We start from the raw sequence: 27,241 nt of genomic DNA, 5'->3' as shown, positions 1-27,241 counted from the left end.
TGGCTCCTGCTACGAGCGCTCCGATTGGCTCCGCGCCGCGCCCCTCAGCGGCCGATCCTCGAGCCGCCCGGCGGCCTTCGCTTCCCTGACGGGGAAAGAGCCCGCCCAGAGGCGGCGCGGGACGCGGCTGACCGCGGCCGGGCGAGAGCGGCTCCCGTCGCCTACAGCGTCCCGGTCCCCTCCCTTGCACGCACAGAGGGAGGTCTCCCTGTAACCCCTCACCTACCGGCGGCTCTTACCTGGGCCGAGTCCCGGCTCGCGTCCTTCCCCTCCCCACCCTCTGCGGGCTAGGGGGGCGCGGCCATGACATCTCTCACAGGATCAGCAGTCTTCCCCACGAGCTCGATATGCTGTCAGCGCTGCTTTGGCCCCCGTGGAAAGGCAGGCCCTGCATGTTCACCCTTACGCTGCACTGGGAGATAGCAGGTGAGGGTGGTCACCTGCGGGACAAGGGGCAGGAGGAGGACCCTTCGCCGGGATGGAGGCCAGCCTGTTGTACGTGTGCACTTTGGGGCAGGACAAGGCCAAGGTTTTGGTAAGGGCCATGGTTTTACCCAACCATTAGAGAAGGTAGATGCTTATTGCCATGTAATCAAAGATGTTCAGGTGCCCCCAGGTGAGCTCCCAATGAAACTGAAACACCTGTGAGCCTCTGGGCCTTGGGATTCACAGCCACCTTTGAGGAGACAAAGACCCCATCCCATCACTTTTGCCAGAGAAAATGCTAGAATACATCAAATCCCATTGCTCTCTGTATTTTGACAAGGGCACAAATGAATTCCAAAGTAAAGTTCAAATTTGAAACTAATTCCATACTTTTTTCACATTAAGCAGGGCCTTATTATTCTTAAAAATACTTTCTTGTTGAATTCTAAATTAAAAATGTATTTTTGCTGTCCTTGGTTTCCACACAAGAAGTTTTTAAAAATGTGACATTACTATGTCAACATAATTCTTTAAGCTGCTCTACAATATCTACTGTTCCTGTTGGCATGCTGCGTTACTCATTTTTTCTAATTCTGTGTAGTTCCTACTCATCTGTATATTGCTCTGTAATCATGCTGGATGTTCCTTAAAAAAAACAGAAGTTACATTTTAAATGCTTACTTGTTATCAAATATTATATTACTTTTAATATAGCTGAGAAATACTTGCACGTTTTCTTGTGTTTCTGGCTTTCTGAAAAAAATTAAGTTGAAAACTAATACATTTGTTCTCAGAATGAATGTTTCACAGTTACTGATGAAGCTCAGTGACCCTTTGTTTGGCTACCATTTGAACCTTTACTTGGCTCTCATTTCTTCTAGTTTCCAAGAAAAAAAAATCAAAGACCTACATAATCATTTTGTACATCCATCCCCCTCACTAGCATTTTGCTAATTCCAACCACATTCAACAAGGAGACAGAGATCTCAAAAATACAAATTCATAAAGGTTTCAGGATGACGACTCAATGGACAGTAGATGCAAAACCAAACTAGTATCTCCTTGACTTCCCGACCTTAATGCCACCGATGTAACCTGAGACCTGCCAGCAGCCGGGAAATGCAGGCGGAACAAAGTGGTCATAACTGGGCCACAAGAAGATTTAAGGAAGTGGGACAGCAACATGGAGGTTGGGACAGCACATGACACCTGGCCATGCCAGTTCTGCTGCTCAACAGTCTGCATAGGCTGCTGTAGAAAGCATTGTTTTATGACTGTAACAAGTACCAGTTATGCTCCTTTGAAGACTAATTCAAAATGGCATCATTTGGCATGTGTTAGAAACAAAGACCTTTGTCTAGCCAAAGCATAACTGAAGCAATCAAATTGGAAAGATGGTTTTCAGAACAAGCTCACCATCACTCCTCTTTGGAAGTACTTATCAGTTATTTTAATATTCTCTGACCTCCTGAGATGTGTATTTATACCTTAAGTTGTCTTATGTAATAGATTATTAGAGACGAAAGCCATTAAAGAGAGACAAATGGATTCAGCAGAATAAAAAGCTCAGTTAAACTGTTCAGGAGGTGTTACCACGGGTTTAAGAGCTAATCACAGTTGTGATAATAGCAATGACAGGGCCTTTAAGTTCTATTGGAGAACAAAACAAGAGGTCTGTGGCAACGAAATCTGAACTATATTATTATCATTCATATATTAGTGACAAAACCACATAGCTCTGCATTAGTTACTTGATTAAGGTATGACAGCAGTCATACTCCCATTGTTTGTGGTGGTCAGACACACCAAACTGAATAGATACAAAATGGAGAAAGAAGTTTGCAAGAAGAAAGGAAAATACAAAGAATTAAATTCTCAGAAGTGTAAGTCAAGGGAGGAAAATAAGACTTAAAAAAAAAGTAAAGTTTTGTTTTTGTGTAATAGCATAAGAATTTTTAGGCCCAGTACTTGCAGCCCCCACAAATAAGGGACAGTGATTCTCCTCTCTCTTCTGCCATTCCATGGGAAGGATGGAAGGTACCCTAAGCCCAGAAACATCAAAAACCTATAACCAATAATACGGTGAAAGGACCTGGGCTCTATTAGGGAATTAAAAGTGGGGCTTGTAATGGCAGCAGGAGAGGCCCAATTGAAGCAAATATGCACTCACCAGCATATGTATTCTTTCTTCTAACTCCAACAGCAGTAGGAGCAGACTTGTGTTGGAAGCTGCAAAGTTGATCCCTCCATGTTTTTAGTCTCCTTTGATTGAGCATGCTCCTCTGCTGCACCACGTGAGGAGCTGAAAACTGCTGCTGGCTCTGGAGAGGAGGTGGGTTTACTGTAGGGGAGGAGCAGGACAGTATAAAAGAGTCATGTAATAAACAAGGGGAAGTAACTAGCGTTAACTGTGAGGTACAAGGAGGTGGAATATGAAGGAGATGTGAATTCCCCCTTGCAGAAAATAAAGGAATTGCATGCCTCTATTAAAACAGAGTGTCCTAGCCTGAGCTCTTGGCATGGGATGAAAACAGAGGCATAGTTCACTACATTGGTTTAATACATTACTTGCTCACCAAGCAACCAGAAAGTACATTTCTTTTGTAATGGACTATGATCCTAATGGTTCAGAAAGCTTCAGAAAGCATAATGCCTTAAAATGACAGCTTTAATTAAACAACTTTATTCCTATTCTGCAGAGTTCAAACTAATGGTTTGCATACTGTAATTATAACTAGTGATTATATTAAAATTATGCTACAATTAAAACTATAATTTTAATTATTGCTAGTAGCTTGTGCAGTTCGTTTAGGTGGTCTTTCACAGTGCAAATGATCTGATGCAAATACTACCAATATAGCTAAAATGCTGGTTCTTAACGAAGATATCTGCAGGAATCAGAAAGTAAGTAGCAGTAAAATAGGTATTACAAAAACAAGATTCAGGAAAACTAGATGGAATTATACCCTTTAATAGTAAAAATACCTGTTAACAAGATTTTAATTTTCCTGTTGCAAATGTCTTTTAAACCCAAACTACATCTTATACATTATTCATCACACATATATTATTCATAATGAGGTTCTTCCATTCATTTTGTTTTCAAATTGTATGTAAATTGATGTATTTACTTGCTTTACTAAATACAGACTATATAGTAAATTAATGTTTAGAGCAGAACTATACTGAATATTTTCTGCCTTTAGAACTGTTCTGAAATAGTGAAGAGTTGAAGTTTGAATTTTCAAGTATAGGAAAAGCATGATCTGAGGCTTTAATTTTTTAATTTTTAATTGTCTTTAAAATAAATTTAGTTACCATTGAGTTCAATTACCATTCAACTCTTAAATTTTCAACTAAACTAAGAAAATATTTTGAAAGGTTAAGTATTAGAAAGGCTTTAATTTTAAACACATTCCATATTTTCTTTCTCTTTAGTAATTTTTAGAGGTATGCTGACAAGATCTGTTAGTTGCCAGAGTACTTAAATGCAGCTTCACTGGTTGTGGCAGTTGAGCTAGCTGAAGGGTCTCCACACGACAGCAGAAAATTCGGAATACCTGGTCAGTCCAGAATTCAATGCTAGAAAATTACTTTTTAAAAATTATAACGGGAGAATTACCTTTTCAATTCAGACCATTTTTTAAAAACACCAATTAGTGGCTGATGAGATGAGCAGTTAAACTGCCAGAGCAAGAGTAAGGTGCACACTAACAATGATTGTAACAGGCAGACAGTGGCCAGTAACCCCTGAACCCAAGTTAGCAAGTCCTGGAACTGAAACACTTAGTTTGCCTGACTCCTTATTTCTAATGTTACCACTGCAAAAAGACAGATACACCACGTATTGAAAGGCAAAGAAATTCATACTGTTTAAGAGTGTAGCTTCATGGTCTCCTTAATCTGCCATTACTGGATCAGGTACTTGATGTCTTGAAAGGTAACTGAACAAAAACATGACCAGATCTGCAGTTTGCTTCAGCTGCACAAGCATCTAACTTGATGCCAGTCAGAGGACTGATCTGAGGCAGGAATGAAAATCGGAAGGTGGGAAAAGAATGGGACAACTTCATTTAGTGACGGTGCTGACTTAATCCAACTAAATTTTACTACTTTTTTGGCAGCTTCACATTCCAGGTTGCCATCTGGATTTAGCCAAAACCAGTAAAGACAATTACATCATATGGGTTTCTCCCTGTGGCATGATCTTGTTAAAAGATGTCTTATAATCACAACCCACGAGTAAGGCCCCATATTGCTACAAAGGATTTTTGGGATTTGTGTTAAATCTTCATGTATTAAGGTCTATTTATACTTTATAGCACCAGAAAAAAACAAAGTAGATTGATACAGCTTTTAGAAACATAAAGTCTGTTGAGACTCTCATGTTGTTGTGAGGACATCAGAAGTAGTAGCTGGACTGAGAGGCCTAAGGACCTGGGCCAGGGAGCATTCCCAAGCTCCCGTCCCCTGGCGCACGCTCTGGCAGCATCGTCAACATGCAGCATTGCCAGGGGCTGGACCAGGCACTAGGGTTGACTGTCTCTGGGGATAAAATAGCCCATTATAATGTTAACTAGTTATCATTCTCCCAAACAATTCCCATTATGGTCAGGCACCATACAGTCCAGGGACCACTTCCAATAGCTGGTTTGAATCCGATTTTGGAGGGCAAGGAAGTTTGATAATATGAACATGGTCAGATTCCAGTGGTGCCCCAGCACTGTTTCATTTACAAGATAGATGCACTGCCTTCCTATCATGGTGCCTTCTTTCCACTGCCCTAGTTAATTGGGCTGAAACATCAGAATATGCTGGGCACCAGTATGCCCAGGTCCCTGATATGGACAAGCGTGGTAGCAGAGCTAGGGCTCTCGCCACAGAATGTACCGGCTGCTTGGGTACGTATCAATGTGTCTGGGGACAATCAGAAAAATAAAAACCACAGGCTTAATTATATACAAGGAGTCAGAAAAGAGGGGCTAGAAATGTATATATATTTCTTATGCTGGAGTTCATCATTTGTGGCAAGTAACTCACCTGCAAATTTTTCCCACCTGAAGTCTGTTATTCTGAGAAAGGCTTGTATTCCAGAAACTTCAGGTATAAAGATTCTCATGTCCAAAGGTCTCCAGTCTGAAGTTTCTGTGTGAAAGTGGTTCACGCATGGAACATGAACAGGTTAATACAAGAAGTGATAATGTCTTAATACTTCTTTATGTTATCTTTGTTTCTCTTGTTGGGAGCAGGAGTAGAAAGACCTTTCACTCATATCCTATGTGCCTTATCTCTTCAGAAAGGACTTTGAGGCTGAAAGAAGGTGAGCAGCAGAAAGACCTGACATTGCATAATGCTTACAAACCCTGACCATAAAAAAGGTGTTCTGACTGACTCTGAACTGTATATTGTCTTTGCAGCTTTGTTATGCTATTAGCATAAGGCAGTAGGGGTAGGTTACAGTTGGCCTCGTAAAATATCTTCTCTCTCAAAAATACTGTAGGCATGTTCAGAGATCCCTGCTCTGTTCTGTTTTCCATTTAGGCATGGGAAACTTTCCCCAGAATGTAATGATTTACTGTGGGCAAATCAGCTGATGCTTGTCAGGGTTTCCAAAATACCAGCTACAAGAAAGTAGGAAAAATGGTAGTGGGAGTCTAGGGCCTTTAATTTTTTAGTTTCAGAGACTATGGCAGATGGGAAGCTTTACTGACTTTTTTTATTGAGCCTTTCAGTTTTGAGAGCAGATTTCTCAGCTCACTGGAAGAAACGGTGTGGCACTGGAAGAGCGAGAGGTGGCTGTAATGAAGTCTCTGCCTGGGAGCCGTGCCTGCCAGTGGAGCCTACGACACTCGGAGGGCACAAGCAGCAATAGTCTGGAGCTTGAGAAACATGCTCCAGGCGTGCACTGTGATGAGGTGCTCTCAGGTGCTCGAGCGCAAGGTTTGACAGCTGTGCAAGAAGTCATCTGCTTTACTGTAGTAGATTTGCTTTTCTCTCACGATAGCAAATCTATAGCATAAAATACCCATTTTCACCATAAAATGACAGCAGGTTAATTTTACTCTTGGGAAGAGACACAATGAAATTTAAACTAGGTACAAAGATGGAAGAGATGTCCAGAGGTCCCTCCCAGCCTGACTTATTCTGTGATCTTGTAACCTTAAATTCCCCGTTGTGGAATTTTCCCCCCCATTTTGAATTTTAGTTGCTCTCTATTTAATGTTTTGGAAACGCTAACGTATTTAACCCTAATAATCCTCCCTTTAAAATCAGTAAGTATTATCCACGTTGCACACTTTTATTTGCACACAGCAGAGCAATGTTTAGCAGACAACTGATCTTATTTCCATTTTCCTTGTCCCATGGACTAAAAGTAGGTAGTCGGATGACAGCACCATCCTTCACAGTAGTTTTGTCTTCCCCTTCCAGAAAATAAGGAAAGCATAGGGGGAAACAGAATTTGTTTGTACGTCCATCATATGACACACCTTTTATTCCTTAGCACACAGGCTCCCATCTTGGAAATATGCACAACCTAACTCGGGAAATTGAGTGTATGTTTAAATGTTTGCAGGATAAATTCAAAGTAAGTCCTAGAACAAGCAAAAAGACAAATCTGGTTCACATGTAGCTCTAGCTCAGTGATCAACACTTGAAAAATCTGTCCGGAAGAGTTCAGAGCAGCAGTTTCCCCTCTAAAAGACAGTGATGGAAATTCTGGCATCTGCATGGGGCCCTCTCTGCAGTTATGCGTTTTGGAGGACAGAATTTTCTTGCAGTTTAATTTGCGTAAACGAGATGAGGCTCGGCTTTCTTTTTTCAGCGCCAAGACTAAGCACGCCCCAGCCGATCCTGGCAGAAAGCTCCCACAGCCGAGGGGACGAGTTACGCGAGCAGCGCAAAGCCTTTTCGCCCGCCCTATTCTTGCGCCGCCATTTGCCGAGGAACCGTCCCCTCGCAGCAGGCGACGCCCACAAGGGGTCAAAGGCTTCGGCAGCGGCTCTGCGCATGCGCTCGGCCCGCGCACATCATCGGCCCCAGCCCTGTGCAGCGCCCCGCCCCGCCCCCATCTTGTACCAGCCAGGCGCGGTGCATTAGGGGACCGCTTCCGCTGGCGTCCGCCTTAGCAACGCGGCGCGGGCTGGGCCTCGCGCCTGCGCCATGCTCGGGCCAGGGGGAGCGGGAGCGGGCCGCGCGTGACCGGAGAGCCGGGCTGTGTGCGCAGCGTCCGGGAGGACGGGGGCACCGGCACTGTCGTTTTGGTTCCCTGAGCCTCTGGCTGACACTGCTGCGCTCTGCCCGGTAGCGCGGCCCCCTCCGCCGCCCTCGAGAAGGTGGAACCGCTCTAGAGCACATCACCGCTGCCGCCCCCGGCTTCGGGCGCTGGCCGAGGAAACCCGCAAAAAGGAGCGATTCGGCTTCGGGCCGCGGTGGCAGCGCGCACGGCTTAGCGGAGGCCTCAGCCAAGTGGGAAGCAGCAGGGGGCATCCTCCAGCTGGAGAGGAACCGGCCCTCAGCGGGGTGTGCAGCGCTTTGTCCTGGCTAATGCTTCCTTTTGAAGTGCATGCATTTCCTGTTACAGAGGACTCAGATGTTATCTTCTGAAGGTCTTTGTGAAAACAGGTAGCCAGGCAAAGAGAGACCTCCTTAGTGTCTTCAGTGAGGGAAAGACCATTAGGTGAATGCAGCCGTCTTGGACAGTGAAGTATTTGTGAAGAAAGGTATTGGAACTCAGGCTTCTTTAATTCTAGTTTTTAAAACCCACTTGAATTAAAATGGCAAAATTATTTGAAGAATGTTATGTATGGAGAATAGCTGTGGCTGCCTTGATACAAGGACATGGGTAAAGGAAGGAGGGTAGATTTGAAGCTACACTGACCACTGTGGCTTAGTCTAATAAAAAGGCAAATTTTAGAATATGAGAGAATTATCTTAAATCTGAGTTATCTGAGAATGTAAAGATACCATTCTAAAAGTAACACAGTTACTTATTAAGATCGTTTAGCTTTAGTGATAAATATCTTTAAAGCAATTTTCATGACTGGTATAAATACCTCACAAAATCTAGTTCTATGGAATGGTGCCATTTCATATTGTTTATATGTGATCCCTAGTTTTTATGACTAATAGCTTATTTTTCATTTCAAAGGCAGCAATTAAAAACTAAAATGAAATTGGAGCTCCTTTGAACTTGTAAACCTTATTACTGTTTATATTTTGCGTTCTTAAAGATACATATAACACCACTGAGGTAACATTTGGCATGTTAAATGTTTCACAGAAAAATGATGCAAAATGTACATTTGGCTCCTGAGGCTGATGAAGATGATCTTTATTCTGGCTACAATGATTATAATCCCACGTTTGACACAGAGGTAAAAATACTTGCTGTTTCCCACCTTTCCCATACATAGCATTTTAACTTCTAAGTACAAATAAGAACATGTGGGTGCAGTAATGTGCAAGTGTACTACTGCTTTGAAGTGAAATTTGCTTTATTTAGCAAGAAATGTATAAAGTTTCACCAGAATCTTTTTGCATAGTTTTTTTAATAGTTTTCTATCCAACAAAATACTTGGGTGCATCTCATAGCAGCTGTAATATGCTTTAATGTTTAGAATTTATGAAGTATAAAGTCCTAGTTACTTGAAGGCCATATTCATATCCGGGTACATTCAATGTGGTGTTTCCCAGACAGTGTGCAGCAGCAAGTTTTCTGACAAAAGAGGCTACTTAATGATCAATAGGTCATTGATCTCTTACTGTGCTGCAGCCAAAGGAGGTGGCAGTTAGAATGGAGTCCTGCAGGTCTCAGTGCAATTGGTAGAGCATCTGGGATGACTTATGATAACCCTGCAGACCGCTTTCTGGTAACTGCTCGTGAAGTGGAATTGGAACAACAGAGGGGTAGTTTGGTCCAAACCCACTACCCTGCTCAAAGCAGGGCCAGTGTTGCAATACTTGGCATCTTGTGTGAAATCCCAATGCCAAATTCATGGGAGTTGCAGCATGACCTCAGAGACATGAGATATCTTAATGTATTGGCATGACAGGCATTAATGTTAAAATTTAGAAATAGTGCTAATAATAACCTTTTGGACAGAAATAAAACTTCATGTTATATTTTATCACTAAAGCTCTGCTTCCTCAGTGTTTTTATTTTTCAGAGGATAATGAGTTTTTACATTTCCTAAACTAAAATACCAAAATGGTAGACCAAATAATATAATCATTATTGTCAGTAAAACCTGTCATTCAGTTATCTTCAAGTCAAGTATTTTTGAAAGAAGGATTGTTTTTTACCTCTCTGCTTTCAGGGGTCATAAGGTTCTAGAATTGTGTCTTTGTGTGTTGTGGATTTAAAAGGGTTGATGTTTTTATTTTACCTTTTCTAGGATTTAGAAAATGATGTAGCTTTTCAACAGGCAGCAAGAACAAGTCATGGTAGAAGACCCCCTGTAAGTACCTTTTAAAATACATTGCAATAATGTAGACCTTCTCTGGAGCCCTACCTCTAATTTTGGCACTGGTACAAACTTATCTTCATAATCTCTTATATTTTTCTGTCTACTATTAACATGAAGATACAGACTTTATTTATATGAAAAATAAGTAAAAAATTAGCAGAGCACAAATTTCATTAAGTTCTGGAGTTAAGTTAGAGCAAACAAGGAGCTTTGGCCAGAAATGTGTGTTCCTGTTTGATAAAATGAGATAAAACCATGTTAAAGAGCAAAATGATATATTCTGAAAGCACTTATTTAATATTCTACACATAGAATTACTCACTCTGACATGTAATTATAAGGTTGAGATACATACTAGACAATGGGATTTAGAAAACTGTGTGTTCTGATCAATTTTTTCTCCATATTCATGTAATTTACATTAATTTTCTTCTGTTTAGCTGTGACTTATTCTTATATTAGTTTTCAAAACTAAATATGAAGTTGTCACCTGCACTTTAGAAGTATATAGCTTATGTCTAAAGAAGAGCTGGAATGGCCTGATTAATATTACTTTTTTGCCAGCATAATTTGGTTCAACAATGAGAATCCTTTCTATAACAACTGAAGCATTATTCCCCTGAATTGACTATAGAATTCCTCTATACAGAAGAATATATATATTAGAAGAGTATATATCTGTATATATATAAAAAATATTACGGAAGTATATATACATAAGAATTCACTATAGAAACCATATAGAAAGACTGATAATTAATACCTATGGTTGTTAATTGGTTGTGGTTTTTTTTGTTTTGTTTTTTTTCCCACCCAGGTGACAGCCAAAATTCCTGGTACATCAGCTTCAAGGCCTTTAGCTACTGGATTTGGGGTAAGTTTTTGTTCTGTTGTATTCTTAATGAAAATGAGTTATTTACCAAAAAAAATGAATTTACCATTTAATCCGTTGCACAAAGTGAGCTCTTTTTACCCAAGTATTTCCTTCCTTAATTTTAATTAAGTCACAACCCCACACTTGGTCAAGGCATGGTTGGTGATGTATTTATTTTCATTTTTCTCCCAAACCATACTGCAAATCAGCTTCCATACTGCATAAGGCAGTAGATTTCAAGGTATTAACCTGATTTTATTGCAGAGAAAAAACCAGATTTTCTCTTAACCTTCTCTACCTTAACAGTCTCTGTTAAGGTAGATTCATCCTTAGCAGAAAAAATGAAAAACAGTCACAATGTGTGATGGATAGTGGGTAAAATAGTAAAACATGGGCCTCTGAGTGGGAATTAGGGGAATACTTTTTCATGACCTGAAGCCCTTTATTTCTGTCTGTTTTTATTGTATATTTGTAGCAACCTTTAGCACTTACTATTAAATATTTCACATTTATTCCCTGTACATTTCTAGCACTACTACAGAAGGGCAGTATGCAGCATGTCAGCTAATGGAAAAGATATCCATTGGCAGTTTTAAAGTATATCTGTGTTTATTGTGAAAAAAATCTCCATGAAAATATGACTTAACAGATAAATACAGGGGCAGATTTTATCAGCTGTACTCAGAATCTTACTGAAGTGTTTTGTGTAAATTACTTGTCCAGTTTAACGGTAGTAATTTCACTGATTTAATAAAAGAAAGTACTGCTGCCTCAGATAAATTTCTATGTAATTTTTTTTAAAAGTCTGTCAGAGATATCCAAATACATTGAAAACTATGTTGTCAATTTGTGCTAACTGAAGTGTTCACCATCTTAAGTTTGCCAGGCACTGACAGTGTATTGTATATGAATAATGTAAATGGCAATTTTGCTATGAACTTATGTGAGAGGTAGATCAACTCTTAAAACGCAGTGTTGTGAAGACTATACATAGCCTTTACAGGCTTCTAATGCTTTGTGAATGCTAGTTTTAAACAATTAACTTATTTTTGTAGTCAAAGGCAACTTTAACTTCATCTATGGGAAGACCAATGACAGGAGCTATCCAGGTAAAAGTTTCAATATTTACATTTTATATTGATTTGGAACAATTAAGTTTTCTGATAAGTGTTTGGGTTTGATATAAGTATTTAAAAGTTCATTGAAATAATACAAATTATTACACTGTTTTAATTTGTCCTTTTTTGAAAATACTACTGTCAGAAAGCATGAGGGTTATGATGAGTATTTCATTTGAGCATAGGGTTGGAAGTAATACCAGCCTAGTGCTTTTTAACACTTACTGACATGCAGTGAGGAATTTTTCTTTGAAATAGGGGAGAGAGAGATTCTGGTTGTCACATTTTTCTTATGTGCTTATACTCTAATAAGAATGTGCTGCAATTTGGTAATGACTTTCCCACCACCACCCTTAAGTATATTGACTTAATGTTAAATAGATCTATAGCCACTGTATTTTTTTGTGCCAGCCCAGTTGGGAAACATGAATTACCAGGGAATGTCAAGATTAGGGCTACTCCCTAAGGGAAGGCAAGCTAGGAGTCTAGGGGAAAGTTGCACGGCCAGCAGTGCAGGACCCTTGCCAGCCAGGACCCAGTCCCACAATACCTGAGCAAGGCAAGTAGGATCCACCCAGAAATGGTGGCCATGTCCAGCCAAAAGTCCAGAACATAAGACAATGTCATGTAATGAGGCAGGTCCAAGGTCAAGCCAAAAAGACAATGGCCATGGTTAGGACCAGTGATCACTGGCCAGGATCGTAGTGGCAAGGCAAGGCTAAGATGAATTCAGGAGGTTAGTCCACAGGTTGAAATCTGTATCAAGGGATTCTGTGGCCAAGCATAGCTGTAGCTGATGTGGAAACCAGTAGCCCTCCCACAAAGGTCAGTCAGGGTCTGAAGGACCAGGGTTGAGCTTAAATAAAGACCCATGGGTGTGTGGTGCATGAGGCTGGAGGCCCCAGGTGAGTCTGGTCAGGGCCATTAAGGTTTATTAGTGCACTTAGTGTCCTGACAAGAAATTTTAATAAGGCTGATTGTTCTCATTGTGAAAAATTTTCCTCCTGTGTCCAGTCAGAATCTGCCTGGGAGTAACTTGTACCCATTACCCCTCGTCTTTTCCATGTGACTCCTTGTAAAAAGGGAGTCTCCATCTTCTTTGTAGGCACCCTTTAAATACAGGAGCATGGTGATAACGTCTTCCCTAAGCTGCCTTTTCTCAAGGCTGAACACACACATATTATATGGTGTATAATATTTGAGAAATAAAAACGTTTTTAAAATATTCCATTTACTGAGGTGGTAAAAACAGGTTTTCATATTTAAAGGTTTTGTAATCTGTAACTGATGTCTGTGCTGTTCACAATCTATTTTTTAGGAAGATTATTTTAATATGTCTTCCTTTTTATTTAAGGATGGGGTTGCTCGACCAATGACAGCAGTGCATGCTGCAGGTTACACTAAGGCAGCTGTGAGAGGTATGGCTTGTAGAAATTGCCAGCTGCCAGAGGGAGATGTTATTTTACAATTTTCACTATGCTTAATTTTGCAGGTTCTTTATTTGATCCACTTGGTCAAGCAAGAGGTCCTGCTCCACCTCTGGAAATGAAAAATTCAGACAGGTTTGTTCAGTTTTGCATTAAATTATTTCAAAGCATTAACAGCAACAAAAAAACAGCCATGGGTAGAGTTTAAAAACATCCAAGCAGTTAGAAAGGCTTGAGGGGCCAAACTCTTAACTTTGTGGAATAATGCCACAAGTATTTATGCATGTGGTTAGATGACTCACCAAAGCAGTTGCCCTGACTTTCAGGAACATCTGATTTCAGTGACTTCTGGTTCTGGCTGTAGCTCAGCAACCTGGACATAGCTGTTGCCACACAAATGCTGTGATACTTACATAGAATTGTGGAGGTTTATGGAAGACTGTGACAGGCAAGGAACACCATGATTCATGCAGCGCTCTGAGAATAACTTGGGGGAATTTTGCCTGCTGTTTTTTCCCCATTCACTCTGAGCTTAGCACTTGAGGTAAAACTGGGGTTGTGAATGTTTTGCAGGCTGGTGTGAATGTTGGGGCATTCACTGAGAACAAGTCATTGAGCTTTTCAATACAAAAGTTGTGTTCCTTAAATATAGCTATATAGGAATATGGAATCATACTGAAATGTTTGGTTGTTGAACTGAGGAAAAAATCTAGATGAATAACAACTGTTTATTATAATCTGCATTTGCAAACTATATTTTAAGTTATCTGTGCAAATAAAGGTTGAATTAATTGCTCTTAATACAGTATTTCAGTTCGCTAGGTGTTTGATTTGAAAGTTTTACCAGCCCATCTGTTTGTTCTGTCATTACTTCTACTGAACAAATTGGGTCCATGAAATTTGCATGTGTCTCTTGTTCTCATAAGATTTATGTTTTCTTAGGTTTCTGATCTCAAATTAAAAGTATGAATATGATATCTTTGGAGGATCTTCTCTGGGCATAGTTTCACATTATATTTTCTTTGGTGGGAAGACCAGTTAGTTGTGGCATATGATATATCACTGTGGTGTTTTATTGAGAATACCCTGTGTAAAAGCTTAGTGTTTGCAGCTACATTACTAGTGTTAATCCTATTATTGTTATTTTTAGTTCAGAAGAGAAGATTAGGCAGTTGGAAAAAAAAGTGAATGAACTGGTTGAAGAAAGTTGCATTGCCAACAGCTGTGGAGACTTGAAATTGGTAATTTTTCGGGATTTCACTTCACTTTTGCTATTATGTGAAGAACAATTTGTATAGATAATGTATCAAACTGACTTGGGTTCAAACATTTCAAATTATTAAAATAATCTTAATTCTACTTTGCTATAACTCTAATCCAGTGATACCTTGTATTGCCAAAAAAAAGGTAGGAGCTGTACTTCTTCTGTATATATTTGTTAAAATTTCTGTGTTACAAAAACTCCCCTCCCCATATTTCCATTGGCCTCTTCAAATGGGTCTGATCAATTAGCCATCCTGGCACAGACTTGCCCAGTCTAACCCATGGACGCTATGGCAGTCAGTAACCCTTCTTCAATACCGGGTTTGTAATTGGCATCTTTGCAGCATTTGAGCGTCACGTGTAAGGGTCTTGCTTGAGTGACATTCTGTTTCCTCGATGTTGCTTGGGCTTTTTGGATAATGTAATTTTCATCCAGCACTGGTATGTAGCACCAGGGTCAATCTCACTTAAGCCACCTCCACAGTACCCTTCCATGTCAGGGGCTGTTTGGTGCTATAGCATGTGGTAGACACTATGTTGCTTTTGTTGCACCATAAGGGTGCAAAAAGTGGCATCAGGATGAACTATTTTATTTTTTAGTCCTTCAGACAAGGGGACCTTCCAAGCTAAGCAAACCCTAAAGTGCAAACACAGTATCCTTCATAGGACAGTGGCAATAAAGCACATGAGCCTTGGGTCCTAGTGTGTCAAAATAACCTCTGACACTTCCTTCTTAGGACCAGGCTTATGTTTTATTCCATATGTTTTGGACTGGCCAGCTCCAGCTCCTAAACTGCTGCAGGCAGAGCAGGCTCAACTTGTTAGAACTAATTAGATACATTGGGTTCTTAGGGATGTAGACTTCCTTTGTGCTCATCCACTTCCCTCTCAAGTTGATGGCATCTGAGTGGTAAGAGCTATGAGAGATGATGTTTCTTGCTTGGTCATCTGAGCTGCAAAATTTTGTAGTCCAGGAGTGTATTCTGAGGAGGTATTTTTAGAGTACAAGGATGGGTAAAGCAGCTTGCTTGATCTCCTTAATACTGTCCAACACAGATCCTAGGCTAGATGGCCTTTCTCATGTTTTGGAGACTAAAAGCTGCAAAATTCACTACAAAGATTGCAAATAGTCTGTAACGGTCTGAGCCTTGCTACAAACTGGGAAAATGGCACTGTTTCTCCGTTGAACACAATGCCTACATTTTGTGAATTGATTACAAATTTCTGGCTTGTAAAATGTTAACATGGTTACTGGCACAGTTTTGGCCCAGGCTAACCAGCATTTTTCTAAAGAGTTCCTAGATATGGTTGAAGGTTACTGTGGGTAAGGAAGGAACTGTTTCCAATAGGCACTTTGAATGTATTTGATCTGCTGTAGAGGGTACTAGAACAATGTCATGCCAGTTAGTAGTGGCTAAATAACAGGCTCTAGCCTATTTGGTTTACATCTCGTATAGATGTAATTAGTGAGTTCAAGCTGTTTGGACAAATTAGCACTGTTATTAAATGTTGTCTTTTTGTCTGACACAAAGGAACATTTATCTGCACTCTTGTCTACTCAGACAGTTTCACATATCTCTTTAGATCTTGCAAAACATGGTGAGTACAGCATCATTTAATCTTACCTCAGCTGTCTTAACGTACGGCTAGTCTTAGCTGCAGTTTGGATCTGTTACGAAGCATGCAGTCTGTCTCTTGATAGATAGCCTTGTTTGGCGGTCTTTGTCTCTGCGTTAAGGTCTAGAATTCATGCAGCTCTCAGGAGCCTTGCTGGACCCATTGACAGTGAGGGCTTTCTTATCTTGAAGTGGCTTTATATTGTCCGGTGCTCTCCATGCACAGTGAAGGCCTCCTTAGCTCTTCTATGCAAGGTGATACTGTGTGCCTAGCTGATGCTTCTTATCAGACTACATATGTTATTCTTACAATCTATGGTGGGTTGACCTTGGTTTGATGCCAAGTGCCCACCAAAGCTGCTCTACTACTCCCCTCCTCAGCTGGACACAGGAGAGAAAATATAACAAAAAGCTTGTAGATCAAGATAAAGACAGGGAGAGATCATTCACCAGTTACTTTCATGGGCAAAACAGACTCGACTCGGGGAAAAATTAATTTATTACCAGGCAAATCAGAGTAGAGGTAACAATAACTAAAACCAAACCTTAAAACACCTTCTCCCCACCCCTCCCTTCTTCCCAGGCTCAACTTCACTCCTGGTTTTTCTTCCCTTCCTCCCCACTGAAGCAGCACACGGGGATGGGGAATGGGGGTTGCAGTCAGTTCGTCACACATTGTCTCTGCCGCTCCTTCCTCCTCAGCGGGAGGACTCCTCACACTCTGCCGTGCTCCAGCCTGGGGTCCCTCCCACGCGAGACAGTCCTCCACGGACTTCTCCAATGTGAGTCCTTCCCACAGGCTGCAGTTCTTCATGAACTGCTCCAGCCTGGGTCCCTTCCATGGGTGCCATCCTTCAGGAACAGACTGCTCCACCATGGGTCCTCCATGGGGTCACAGGTCCTGCCAGCAAACCTGCTCCAGCGTGGGCTCCTCTCTCCATGGGTCCACAGGTCCTGCCAGGAGCCTGTTCAGTGTGGGCTTCCCACGGGGTCACAGCCTCCTTTGGGCATCCTGCCTGCACCGGCTTGGGGTCCTCCCTGGGCTGCAGGTGGAGATCTGCTCCAGCGTGGAGCTCCATGGGCTGCAGGGGCACAGCCAGCCTCACCATGGGCTTCCCCAGGGGCTGCCGGGGAATCTCTGCTCCGGTGCCTGGAGCCCCTCCTGCTCCTCCTTCTGCTCTGGCCTGGGTGTCTGCAGGGCTGTTCCTCTCGCATTCTCATTCCTCTATCCAGCTGCAATTGCTTTTGCTGTTTTTCTCCCCCCATTTTAAATATGTTGTCCCAGAGGTGCTACCACCACTGCTGATGGACCCAGCCTTGGCCAGCGGTGGGTCTGTCTTGGAGCCGGCTGGCACTGGCTCTGTCAGACACAGGGGAAGCTTCTAGCAGCTTCTCACAGAAGCCACTCCTGCAGCCCCCTCTGCTACCAAAACCTTGCCGCACAAACCCAATACACAATCTTATCTGTATTTGGCAGATTTCTTTATTTGCATGTTTCAGGCCTCCTGTAGGTGAGAGATTCCATGTTACAGTGGCAGGAGCTGCCCTTAGTTCGTAGAGAAATATCCAGCGTTTGGTTAAGAAGCATATTTGGATTGAGGTTTTCTCCACTCTTTAAGACAGCAGTTTACCTTTGGAACTAGTACAGCACGAGTGTACTTCTCTTGTCAATGATATTATATAGTTGCATGTAGTGTGCATATTTGCAAACACAGAATAGGACATTTACCCTATTATACTAAGAATGGAAGATTTCAGTTGTCTTGAGGACTGTCAGGATGGGTAACATCCCATATCTTTTTGCCTATTACAAAGAAGCATTGTATCAACTGGTTTTGAGAAAAAAGCTGTTCCAGCTCTCTGAATGCATTCTTGTTTTTCTGGTTAAAAAGCCTCGTGTATGCCTTTCTTCAGTTGGTGCAGCAATTCCAGTGATCCTGATCAAATTAAGGGAAGATCAAACATTGATCATTTTCATTGTGGTAGGTCAGCCTAGACAGTTCTGATATAAGGATGATACTGTATTGTGGGAGGACTGCCTTTATGCCTGTGCCTGCTAGGACAACCATCTCTGGAATCCTGGTCTACCTCAGTCATACTCGTTTCCAGTAATTTTTTTGGATTATCTGTTGAGCTAATAGCCTGATAGCTCCTTAGGAGAGCGGGATTTTGCCTAGCAGTCCACACTGTAGGGAGTTTACTTCCTTGGGGAGTTAACAAGAAGGCTTCTGACAATGACTGAGTCCTAAAGTAGGACTTAAGTCTGGCATTTAGACTGGAATATAGGATGTTTGGGTTGGAAGGGACCTTTAAAGGTCATCTACTTCAACCCTCCCAACAAAAACCCTCTTATGTTGCACTTTTTTAATAAAAGCATTTTTTTTCCTGCTGCTGCCAGCTTCTGATCAGAGAGTATTAAAGAAATCTATCCATTTATTATGTTTATTTAGGATGTGTCCTTACGGACCTATCCTAATTTATTTCTGATATAATGTCTGAACTTCACCTTCACTAGGAGATGAGCCAGCCTGTTTTGTTGATCTTTCTTGACCCTCTTGCATATATGGCCAAGAATGTTCTTTGTTTCTTGATGTCAAAGGGTGGTTTCTTCTGTAGACTATACCAGACTCTTCTGAGGGTCCTCTAGGATTTTTGTGTTAGTTTCTGACAAGTCCAGCAGAATACCTGTTTTCCTGTAGAAGTCATCAAAGTTGCCAACTCATTATCTGTAAAACAGCCAAGTTGGATTTGCCTTCTATCATAAGGACTAAGAATCAAAATCAAGCAATATCTTGAGAAGTACTTCCTTCACTGCTATCTGCCAAATAATGGTGCTTCCTTCAGTGCTAGTCATTTTTTTTTTTAACGTCTGCGCTCTTGCAGAGGCTGTATGCTAATGTAACTGACTGCTGATGGCACTTGTAGACCTGTAGGATTACTTGCATGAAGGGTCTTGACGCCAATCTGCAGAAGGTTATCATTGGATGAAACAGTGGTTTTGGACTTACTTGAACTGTGAATGTACATGTGAAATATCACTTGTGGATAGGTAAAAAAGGGAAGCAATTTGCCAGCATCCAGAATTAGTCAAGGTGTATGTACAGCATACATTTGTGTAACACGTGCGTTTACTTCCTGCCTTCACTTCCTTCCAACACTTTCCTGCACTGGGATTCTGCGACTAAAGAAACATGCCTAGCCTAAACCTGCCCTCTTTTTTTCTTTTCCCCATTCTTTTTTTTTTTTTTTTTTTAAACATTGATGTGCGCTTGCTATGATTAATACCCATAGAATAATCTTCTAGGGTCATAAGTGGTTGTGGTGTATATATGTGTGTGTGACTATACTTCTCTAAAATTACACAGCATTGGGTACAGTCTGTGCATCTAAAGAAAATGGACACGAGTATATTCTTTTCATTTTTATTTCATACTCATCTTGAATGTATTTTTGCCATCTTGAGTTAGTAAGATTCAAGGCATTGCCAAATTCTATTATTTTATTTCAGGCTCTGGAAAAAGCAAAAGAGGCTGGAAGAAAGGAACGAGTATTGGTGAGACAACGCGAACAAATTGCTACTCCAGAAAATATCAACTTAGACCTCACTTACTCAGTAAGTGCTTAGGAATCTTCAATGAGTGAAAGGCATTGGTAGCAAACCTCTTAAAGAGTTTATTTCAGTGTTGTTGAGAGTGTGTACATTACAATGCTTCTAGTTGTGTACCAGGTCAGATGTCATCTACATTTGGGGGTGAGGGCAGTTTAGGAAGATAAAGTGAATGACTTCTTGAAGTTAAAAAATTAATGTTGGATTGCAAAGATCCATTTATATCGTCGAGTCTGTTCCCTTGTGGTCTCAAGTACCAGAGAAACCACACAGTCAACATTAAGTGAAGAAGGATGCCCATGAGTGTCTATTCCAACTACCTACTTACATACAAAACATGCATATCAAAATATAACAGATGTAAACCCTGTACTTCAAAAATAAATAGTCTAGAAAATGTAATGTGCCAAGAAAAGAAAACAGGAGAGATCAGACATTGCCTTTAACTTGAACCATAAAGTGAAAGAGAATATATTACATGAAATAGGATATATTAATATTCCTAAATCCTGACTCTTAAAGCAAGTATCTAGACTTACATTCTGGTTTTCAATTTTTTTTTTTTTTAAAAAAGAGATACAACATAAATAAAAATACTTAGAAGGTGTTTAAAGTTGTACTCCTGGTAGTGCTGTAGAGAAAATTATTAACAATGAATACACTGAGTTAGGCAGACCTAGTAATTTATTTTGTGGTGAAGGTCAGAGTAAAGCTGAAGAAAAAATGTGGAGATACTTAACCTGACATCAACACAACTTCTGTTTTGAAACAGCAGTTTGGAAAAATTCTCTCTTCAGAAACTGAGTGACCACAAGTAGTAGGACCATTTTCCGCATGTTGGAAGTCCTAAATTACACACAGTTTCTAAGAATTACCTTGTATCAATGTTTTGTAATACTCTTGTGTTAGAACATTGTGCTTGCTTAGGTCTAAGGCCCACTTAGCATGACTTTTAATGGTAGTTATTTAAGTACAAAAATAAAAAAATTACCTAGAATAAGTAGATTTGAAACTTGTTTTCGCTGTCGATGTGCAAGAACAAAGGAACGTAAAAGCTGGGAAGCTTAAAACTGGTAAAAGCAATACTTCCAAGGTAAATTAATTTGAAATGACCTATTATGAATTCAAGTTTGTTACTGTTGAGAGAACATTATTTTCTTCTACCTATAATTCCATTTTTCTATAGGTTCTTTTCAATCTGGCCACTCAGTACGCTGCTAATGAAATGTACACTGAAGCACTGAATACTTACCAAGTTATAGTGAAGAATAAGATGTTCAGCAATGGAGGTAGGGTACATTTTAATCCAAAGTGGATTAAAATTGGTAATCAGGCATTCAAAATAGAGACTTGATCTGCATCGCATTGATTCACAGAGATCTCAGCCCTCATGTCTGTCTGTCAGAGTGGATGACAGATACTCACAATCTCTGACTTGGTATAACAATGTGGTTTGGCGCTCTAACTCATGAAGTCTTTCCTGGATAAGCTTAACATCAAGCCAAATACAGCATTTTCTCATGCAGTACACACTATGTTGTATGCTTCAGTACTAATTTTTTCTCTTTTGACTCTGCTTTCCCTTCTGAAAGCTTCTCTAGTATTTTGGCACATCTTTGAGACTCCTACAGTACACTTTTCTCAGAGATGCTTATTTGCAGCTGTCTTCCTGAAGAGCACTGTAACTAATCTCTACTTCTCTACCTCTACCTGATTTCACAACCAAATCAAATCAAAATCAGAATACATCTTACACTGATAGTTCTTCTCTAGGTTTCGTTACTACTTCATCTCCTTCTGTGTCAAAATTCACAGAAGACTGTTCTGTGCAGTGTTTCTTTAAAGGGCCACTGCTACCCTCTAATGAAGACAAATTTATTAAGAACTTGTTCTACTCTGTCAGTTTGAAACAATCTAAAAATGCTGTAACTGCTTTAAAAGGCTGTAACTCACTGACATCTTTTGATAGGTAGACTGAAGGTGAATATGGGAAATATTTATTTAAAACAACGCAACTATTCCAAAGCTATCAAATTCTACCGTATGGCTCTAGACCAGATTCCTAGTGTCCACAAAGAGATGAGGTGAGTTTCTGCTACTAGGCATAGTTCTGACATACAGGTTTTGGATACAGTATGATTTGATAGTTAAAAATATAACCTAATCCTGATTTCTTTCCTTAGGATTAAAATAATGCAAAATATTGGAGTTGCATTTATTAAAACTGGCCAATACGCTGATGCTATTTCTTCATTTGAACATATAATGAGCATGTCCCCAAACCTGAAGGCAGGCTTCAACTTGATCCTATGTTATTTTGCTATTGGAAACAGTGAGCAAATGAAAAAAGCCTTTCAAAAACTGATTGCAGTTCCCTTGGAAGTGGATTATGATGACAAATACATTTCATCAAATGTAAGTTTGAACAAAATAAACTGTGTCTTTATATGGTACATCAGGAGAAAGGGGGAGAGACGTTGAATGCCTGGGCTATACTGAATATGTAATTGAACGTGTATATGTGTCTAAAATAACTTTCGTATTACCAACAAGAACTTAGTGTGGCAGTACTGCTCAGAAGTGTGAAATAATGTTGAGAACGTTCAAATCTTTTTTTTCCTCAAAAGATATGATGTACATAAAATCCACAACACATGATTGTCTTCATAACGATTTTGTTGAAATTCATCTGGGCTGACTTACACAGATGACTTACTGCTTTGCCTCCTTTTATATAAAAATTTTGTTAAAATATTTATAAGCTAAAATAAAAGGAGCAAAGCAATGAGTAAGTTAATGCAAGTTATCTCAAACAGGTGCTAATAAAACTTGTAATACTGTGGTGGTATTTTACAAAAGAAAATTTTAGTCGAGTTTACATGTGCTTATTTTAGTTTACTAGCTTTTGTTGGAAACTGGACTTCCTTTGTACCATGAAACCAGCAGCTCATGATATTAAAGACAGGAGGAGAAAGTAATTAATGGGTTTAGGGTGCCTCTTAGAAAGGTCCTCTACAGAAAGATCAAGGCAAGCCCTTTATATTCTCTTAGCAGTCTTTTTTTTCAGTGATAAAACGCTTTTCTCTTCAATCCTAAAGTTCAAAGGTATAATTAGTCTTCCAACTATTTGCAGCTTAAGAGTAGCTGTTGCTTTCTATTGTCCTAGCATAAGCAAATAAAATTTAATATATGAAGTGTATATTTATATTTACTCATTAATATGTATATAATTTCTTATATATCTTTTTATATATAATTGTTATAGATGTAATTTCTCATATTGGAAACTATGTAACAGTAAGGGTCATTAAACACTTGAATTAATTGAAGACTATGTAAGATAATTCATTAGAAGAAAAGCTGTAGACTGTAGAAGTTCTTTCTAAGGATAGGCAAGCTGTAGTTTTAACAGGCATTCCAGGGTCTGTATTTTGTTATGAAGAGGTCAGAGAAAAGATCACAAAATTTCCTTCTGGTCTTTATTTTGTATAAATCTATGATCTATCCCCAATAAATGAGGAAAGGGTGGCTACCCATCATACCTGCAATAGTTCTTTTAGAACTGAGAGAGATGTGTGATAGAAACCACAAGACGATCATGTGAGTTACTGTAATGAGAAGGTAGTACAAGTCCTCATCTGCTGAGTACCACTGCAGTTCAGCAAATGCTCGGGCATGCTTTTATTTTTAAGCATGTGAGTATTCTCACGGTGATTTGTAGCCTTCCCAGTCTAATACACAATATAAACTACACCTATGAGAGCAGAAAACCAGGATTAAAGTAGTTGTAATGCCAAATTTCAAATTTTGTGGTTAGAAAACTAAACTGAAACTAGCTTTTTGAAATGTGAAAAGTAAATAACTGGCATTATAACTTTGCATCAATTTACGTTTACACTCATATTGTCTATAAAATAATTAAAATGCATGTATACTTGCATAATTTGCAGTTGTTTTGTCCCCCTCCAGGATGATCCACATACAAATCTACTGATTGAAGCCATTAAAAATGACAGCTTAAGACAAATAGAACGTGAGAGGTAATGCTGGAGTCTGTTCTTTCTTGACTGTGGTGCCATGGGTTTTAGCTCCTGAAAGTATTATCAGTCTTCTCGCATGTCCACAGCTCCTGTTATAGAAGTGTCCTCATAATTCTTAGGAAAGAACACACATGAAAGAACCGGTTGGATCACTTAATTTAGTGTACTGCACTGAAGTAGACTATCTACCCCAAATGCTATAGAATATACCACTTAAAACTTGCATCACTAGTTTTTTTTAAAAAATACAACTATACTGTGCAGTGAAAGGAAAACAGAAAAAACTGAGAGCTTTATCAAAGTACAAGACAGTAGCAGGGGCCTGGTTAGGTTGACTCCTAAGATTGTCCTCGGTGTAGGAAGAAGCAAGAACAAAATTTGGTTATTTTTTTGTATACATGTTTTTGAAATGGTGGTGTGTTTTGGGTTGTGGTTTTGTTTGTTTGTTTTTTCTTAGGAAATCCATGGCAGAGGAATACATCATGACAGCTGCTAAACTCATTGCACCAGTAATTGAGACATCTTTTGCAGTGGGCTATGACTGGTAAGATTCAAGTGGGTCTTCACTTTGTTTAGCCTATAATGCCAATCTCATGCTCGATATGAAACCAGATTCACAAATATAAACAGTCTGGGAAACAGTTTGTTGCACATCTCAAGCATAGCATCCAGGCTATTTTCAGTTTGCCTGCATAATGCGCTGTAGAAGAACAAAACAAAGCTATTAGTGCTATTCTGTGCTAAAAATTAATTTTGTTGTATCATTGAACCTCAACTATTAATTATACGTTTTGAACTCTTCTGTATTAGCACAAAAAGAGCTGCTTAAATTTCATTGGAATTTGAAAATTCAATTCAAAAATTCAAAAACTTTTAAAAATCTTGATAGACAAATGCTGTACAGAAGGCAGTGATTGCTACTCTTTACTGTAAGTTTGAAGATAGCATAATGAAGATGTGGGCTGCTGAAGAAGTTTTCATTACTCCATGGAGTCATCATATAAAACACTGGAATCTAAATATTATTAGAAAGGTTTATTTGCATTTCATTTATAAACTTAGTATTTATAAATGTAAACTTAATCTACTGTTTCTTAAACATTTATACAAGTGTATGTATACAGTGATAGGCTACTGATACTGTTTACCATTTTAACTTTCATATCCACTTTATTTTTCAATTTACAGCTTAGCTTTTGCTTTCTGTGGTATTTCTACAGCAGAATTCTCTTCTCTTTAAAACAAAATAAAATAGACACACTTCCTATAAGGACAGTATAAAAATGATAAATACAACTTTTCAAAATGTATTTTAAACTAGTTTTTAGTTTTCTATTGCACAGGCTTACTTTGATATTTTTAGTATTTTTAGTAACATTATTGGAAAATAACGTACACAAATTAATGTTGTGTATCTGCAGCTACAGCATTACTAACAGGTATGTTCAATGTTTGGGAAGTGAAGGAAGGTTGATGGGGAAAAGAGAACTTTCCTTTACCTGTTGGGGTTTTTTTTTTGGCCAGTTAGGATTATTTTCAAGTTTTGCAGGCCCTCTAGGTGTAACTTACTAATAAAGCTGTTTATGTATTTCATTAACATGAAATAATCTCTCACACAGACATGTTTAGTCTCCTACAGTCCACAAGGGGGTGTTTGATGGTTTAATAATTATTATAATCTTATAACTTCGCTACTTTTGCCTTTCTGACTTATCAGAACTTAAGCAGTATGTCTTGTGAAAATTAGCTTGCTGCTTTATGAATTGCTAGCATCAATAAGTCAGATCTGTTTGCTCTGTATCTTGTTTTTTGTTCAGAAAACTGGAAAAGGTTGTCAGATACTCTGTTTCCTTAGTGCTATCCACAAAATACTTGTCATGAAGAAAAACACTTTTAAGTCTATTCTGGCTAATTAAAGAACTTCTGGTGAGATGTATGGGATTGTTTTGTGTGTATCAGGACAGATTTTGTCTCTATTCTGCTAGGCTGAGGTATTCAAGCCCAGTGAAGAAGTTTAACCAGCAGTTTGAGCTTGGTTTTCCAAATAGTACACTTTGTTATGAGTTCTCCGAGTATTAAATGTGCTTTTAATCAGATTAATTTTATTTACAGGAATAAAGTGGGAACAAATAATCTTCAGATTTCATAACTTCTTACTTAAAATGTGACATAATCTTGGGACTATTCTGTCATATTCCATAAGGAACAGTTGGATGGTTAGATCTCATTGCATTTTATGGTTAAAAGTTGTTAACAGTAACAGTTGAAAACTGGATAACGTTTCAAGTTTGAAAAAAACAGCTAATAGAATGTATCCAAAGAAAATGGTTTGAAAAATGATCGTAGTCAATATCTGCCATAAGCTGTCACTCAGTGATGGAAAATAACATGATATTTAGGCAGCTGACTAAAAAAGAGAGCAGAGAGAGTATTAAGGTAGGTTATGAGAATAAAATGTTTTTTCAAATATTTTAAATGCTCTTTGCCTCTGTAAGGTAAGAATAGCTAAGAACAACTCATTTTGGAAAACAAATTCGCTGCGAAAATATATAACTTAGTAGCATTTGCACAGATGCATTTTGATTATCTTTATGGCTGGCTTTCTGTTGCAGGTGTGTTGAAGTAGTAAAAGCTTCCCACTATGTAGAGTTAGCCAATGACCTGGAAATAAATAAAGCCACTACTTACTTGAGGCAGCAGGATTTTAACCAGGTATAGTAACTTTTCACATTACTACTTTTTAATGTGGTATTGTCAAAGATATCTTTCTTTGCCACAGCATGTTTTTCAGCAAGGGAAAGAATGATTTATGCAAATATCATTATATTGATGCTGTTCAGTAAAATAACTTTATGAAAACACTGACTTATTATTATTTTCTCTAAATGAAATTTCTGCCACAGAAGTTACAGTGGATGCAGTTCATGTCAAAATTAAGACACCTAAGTTTAGTTATCTTCACTGGGTGTCCAGGCTGTCATTACTGTTAATGGAACTGTGGTCAGTACAGTCAATAGAGCCTAGAAAGCATGTTGCTAACCAATGTGGAGGTGTTTTCATTAGTATGAACTGAATCTTTCTCTCAGGTTGACTATAACACCAAAATATATGCAGATGTACTCCATATGTATGATTATTGTTTATGTTATGGTATTCTCACTGTTCCCTGTGTGAGAATTCCCTGAAATACTACAATCTGACCTTGAACTTCAGTCAGCCCTCCTGTCCTTCCATTGAAATACAAACTGGAATTGAATTAAGCATCTGCTATTGAGCTTGGACAGTTCTGCGTCTTATAAAAGATTGCCCTCCTGGAGGGTACAGAGGGCTAGGATGAATCACCATTACTGAAAAGATATTACAGCAGTTTAAGCCATAGTGTATCTTACCAAAGGAGGAAGGT

The 27,241-nt window shown here is 39.3% G+C and overlaps 1 protein-coding gene across 4 annotated transcripts in view; it reads left to right on the top strand.

Moving 5' to 3' along the window:
• Positions 1 to 8,707: 8,707 nt before the first annotated feature.
• IFT88 (intraflagellar transport 88) overlaps positions 8,708 to 27,241 on the top strand; it is a gene marked incomplete at its 5' end in the record, with an annotated part of 50,018 nt that continues 31,484 nt past the window's right edge. Inside the window, 14 exons of one of the 4 annotated variants that reach the window (XM_082013271.1) lie at positions 8,708 to 8,801; positions 9,822 to 9,884; positions 10,711 to 10,767; positions 11,823 to 11,876; positions 13,240 to 13,303; positions 13,378 to 13,447; positions 14,463 to 14,553; positions 19,700 to 19,804; positions 20,985 to 21,087; positions 21,768 to 21,882; positions 21,982 to 22,213; positions 23,768 to 23,838; positions 24,296 to 24,382; positions 26,451 to 26,550. In XM_082013271.1, coding sequence (XP_081869397.1) covers positions 8,712 to 8,801; positions 9,822 to 9,884; positions 10,711 to 10,767; positions 11,823 to 11,876; positions 13,240 to 13,303; positions 13,378 to 13,447; positions 14,463 to 14,553; positions 19,700 to 19,804; positions 20,985 to 21,087; positions 21,768 to 21,882; positions 21,982 to 22,213; positions 23,768 to 23,838; positions 24,296 to 24,382; positions 26,451 to 26,550 — 1,302 coding nt within the window. The remainder of the gene's footprint in view (positions 8,802 to 9,821; positions 9,885 to 10,710; positions 10,768 to 11,822; positions 11,877 to 13,239; positions 13,304 to 13,377; positions 13,448 to 14,462; positions 14,554 to 19,699; positions 19,805 to 20,984; positions 21,088 to 21,767; positions 21,883 to 21,981; positions 22,214 to 23,767; positions 23,839 to 24,295; positions 24,383 to 26,450; positions 26,551 to 27,241) is intronic. The other 3 variants (XM_082013269.1, XM_082013268.1, XM_082013270.1) reach the window with 3 other exon arrangements.

This window comes from Phaethon aethereus (genome assembly GCF_964289735.1).
Source record: "Phaethon aethereus genome assembly, chromosome: 1".
Taxonomy (NCBI): domain Eukaryota; kingdom Metazoa; phylum Chordata; class Aves; order Phaethontiformes; family Phaethontidae; genus Phaethon; species Phaethon aethereus.
The sequence above is the reverse complement of the archived record's forward strand: the minus strand, read 5'-3'. Positions and strand labels throughout refer to the sequence as shown.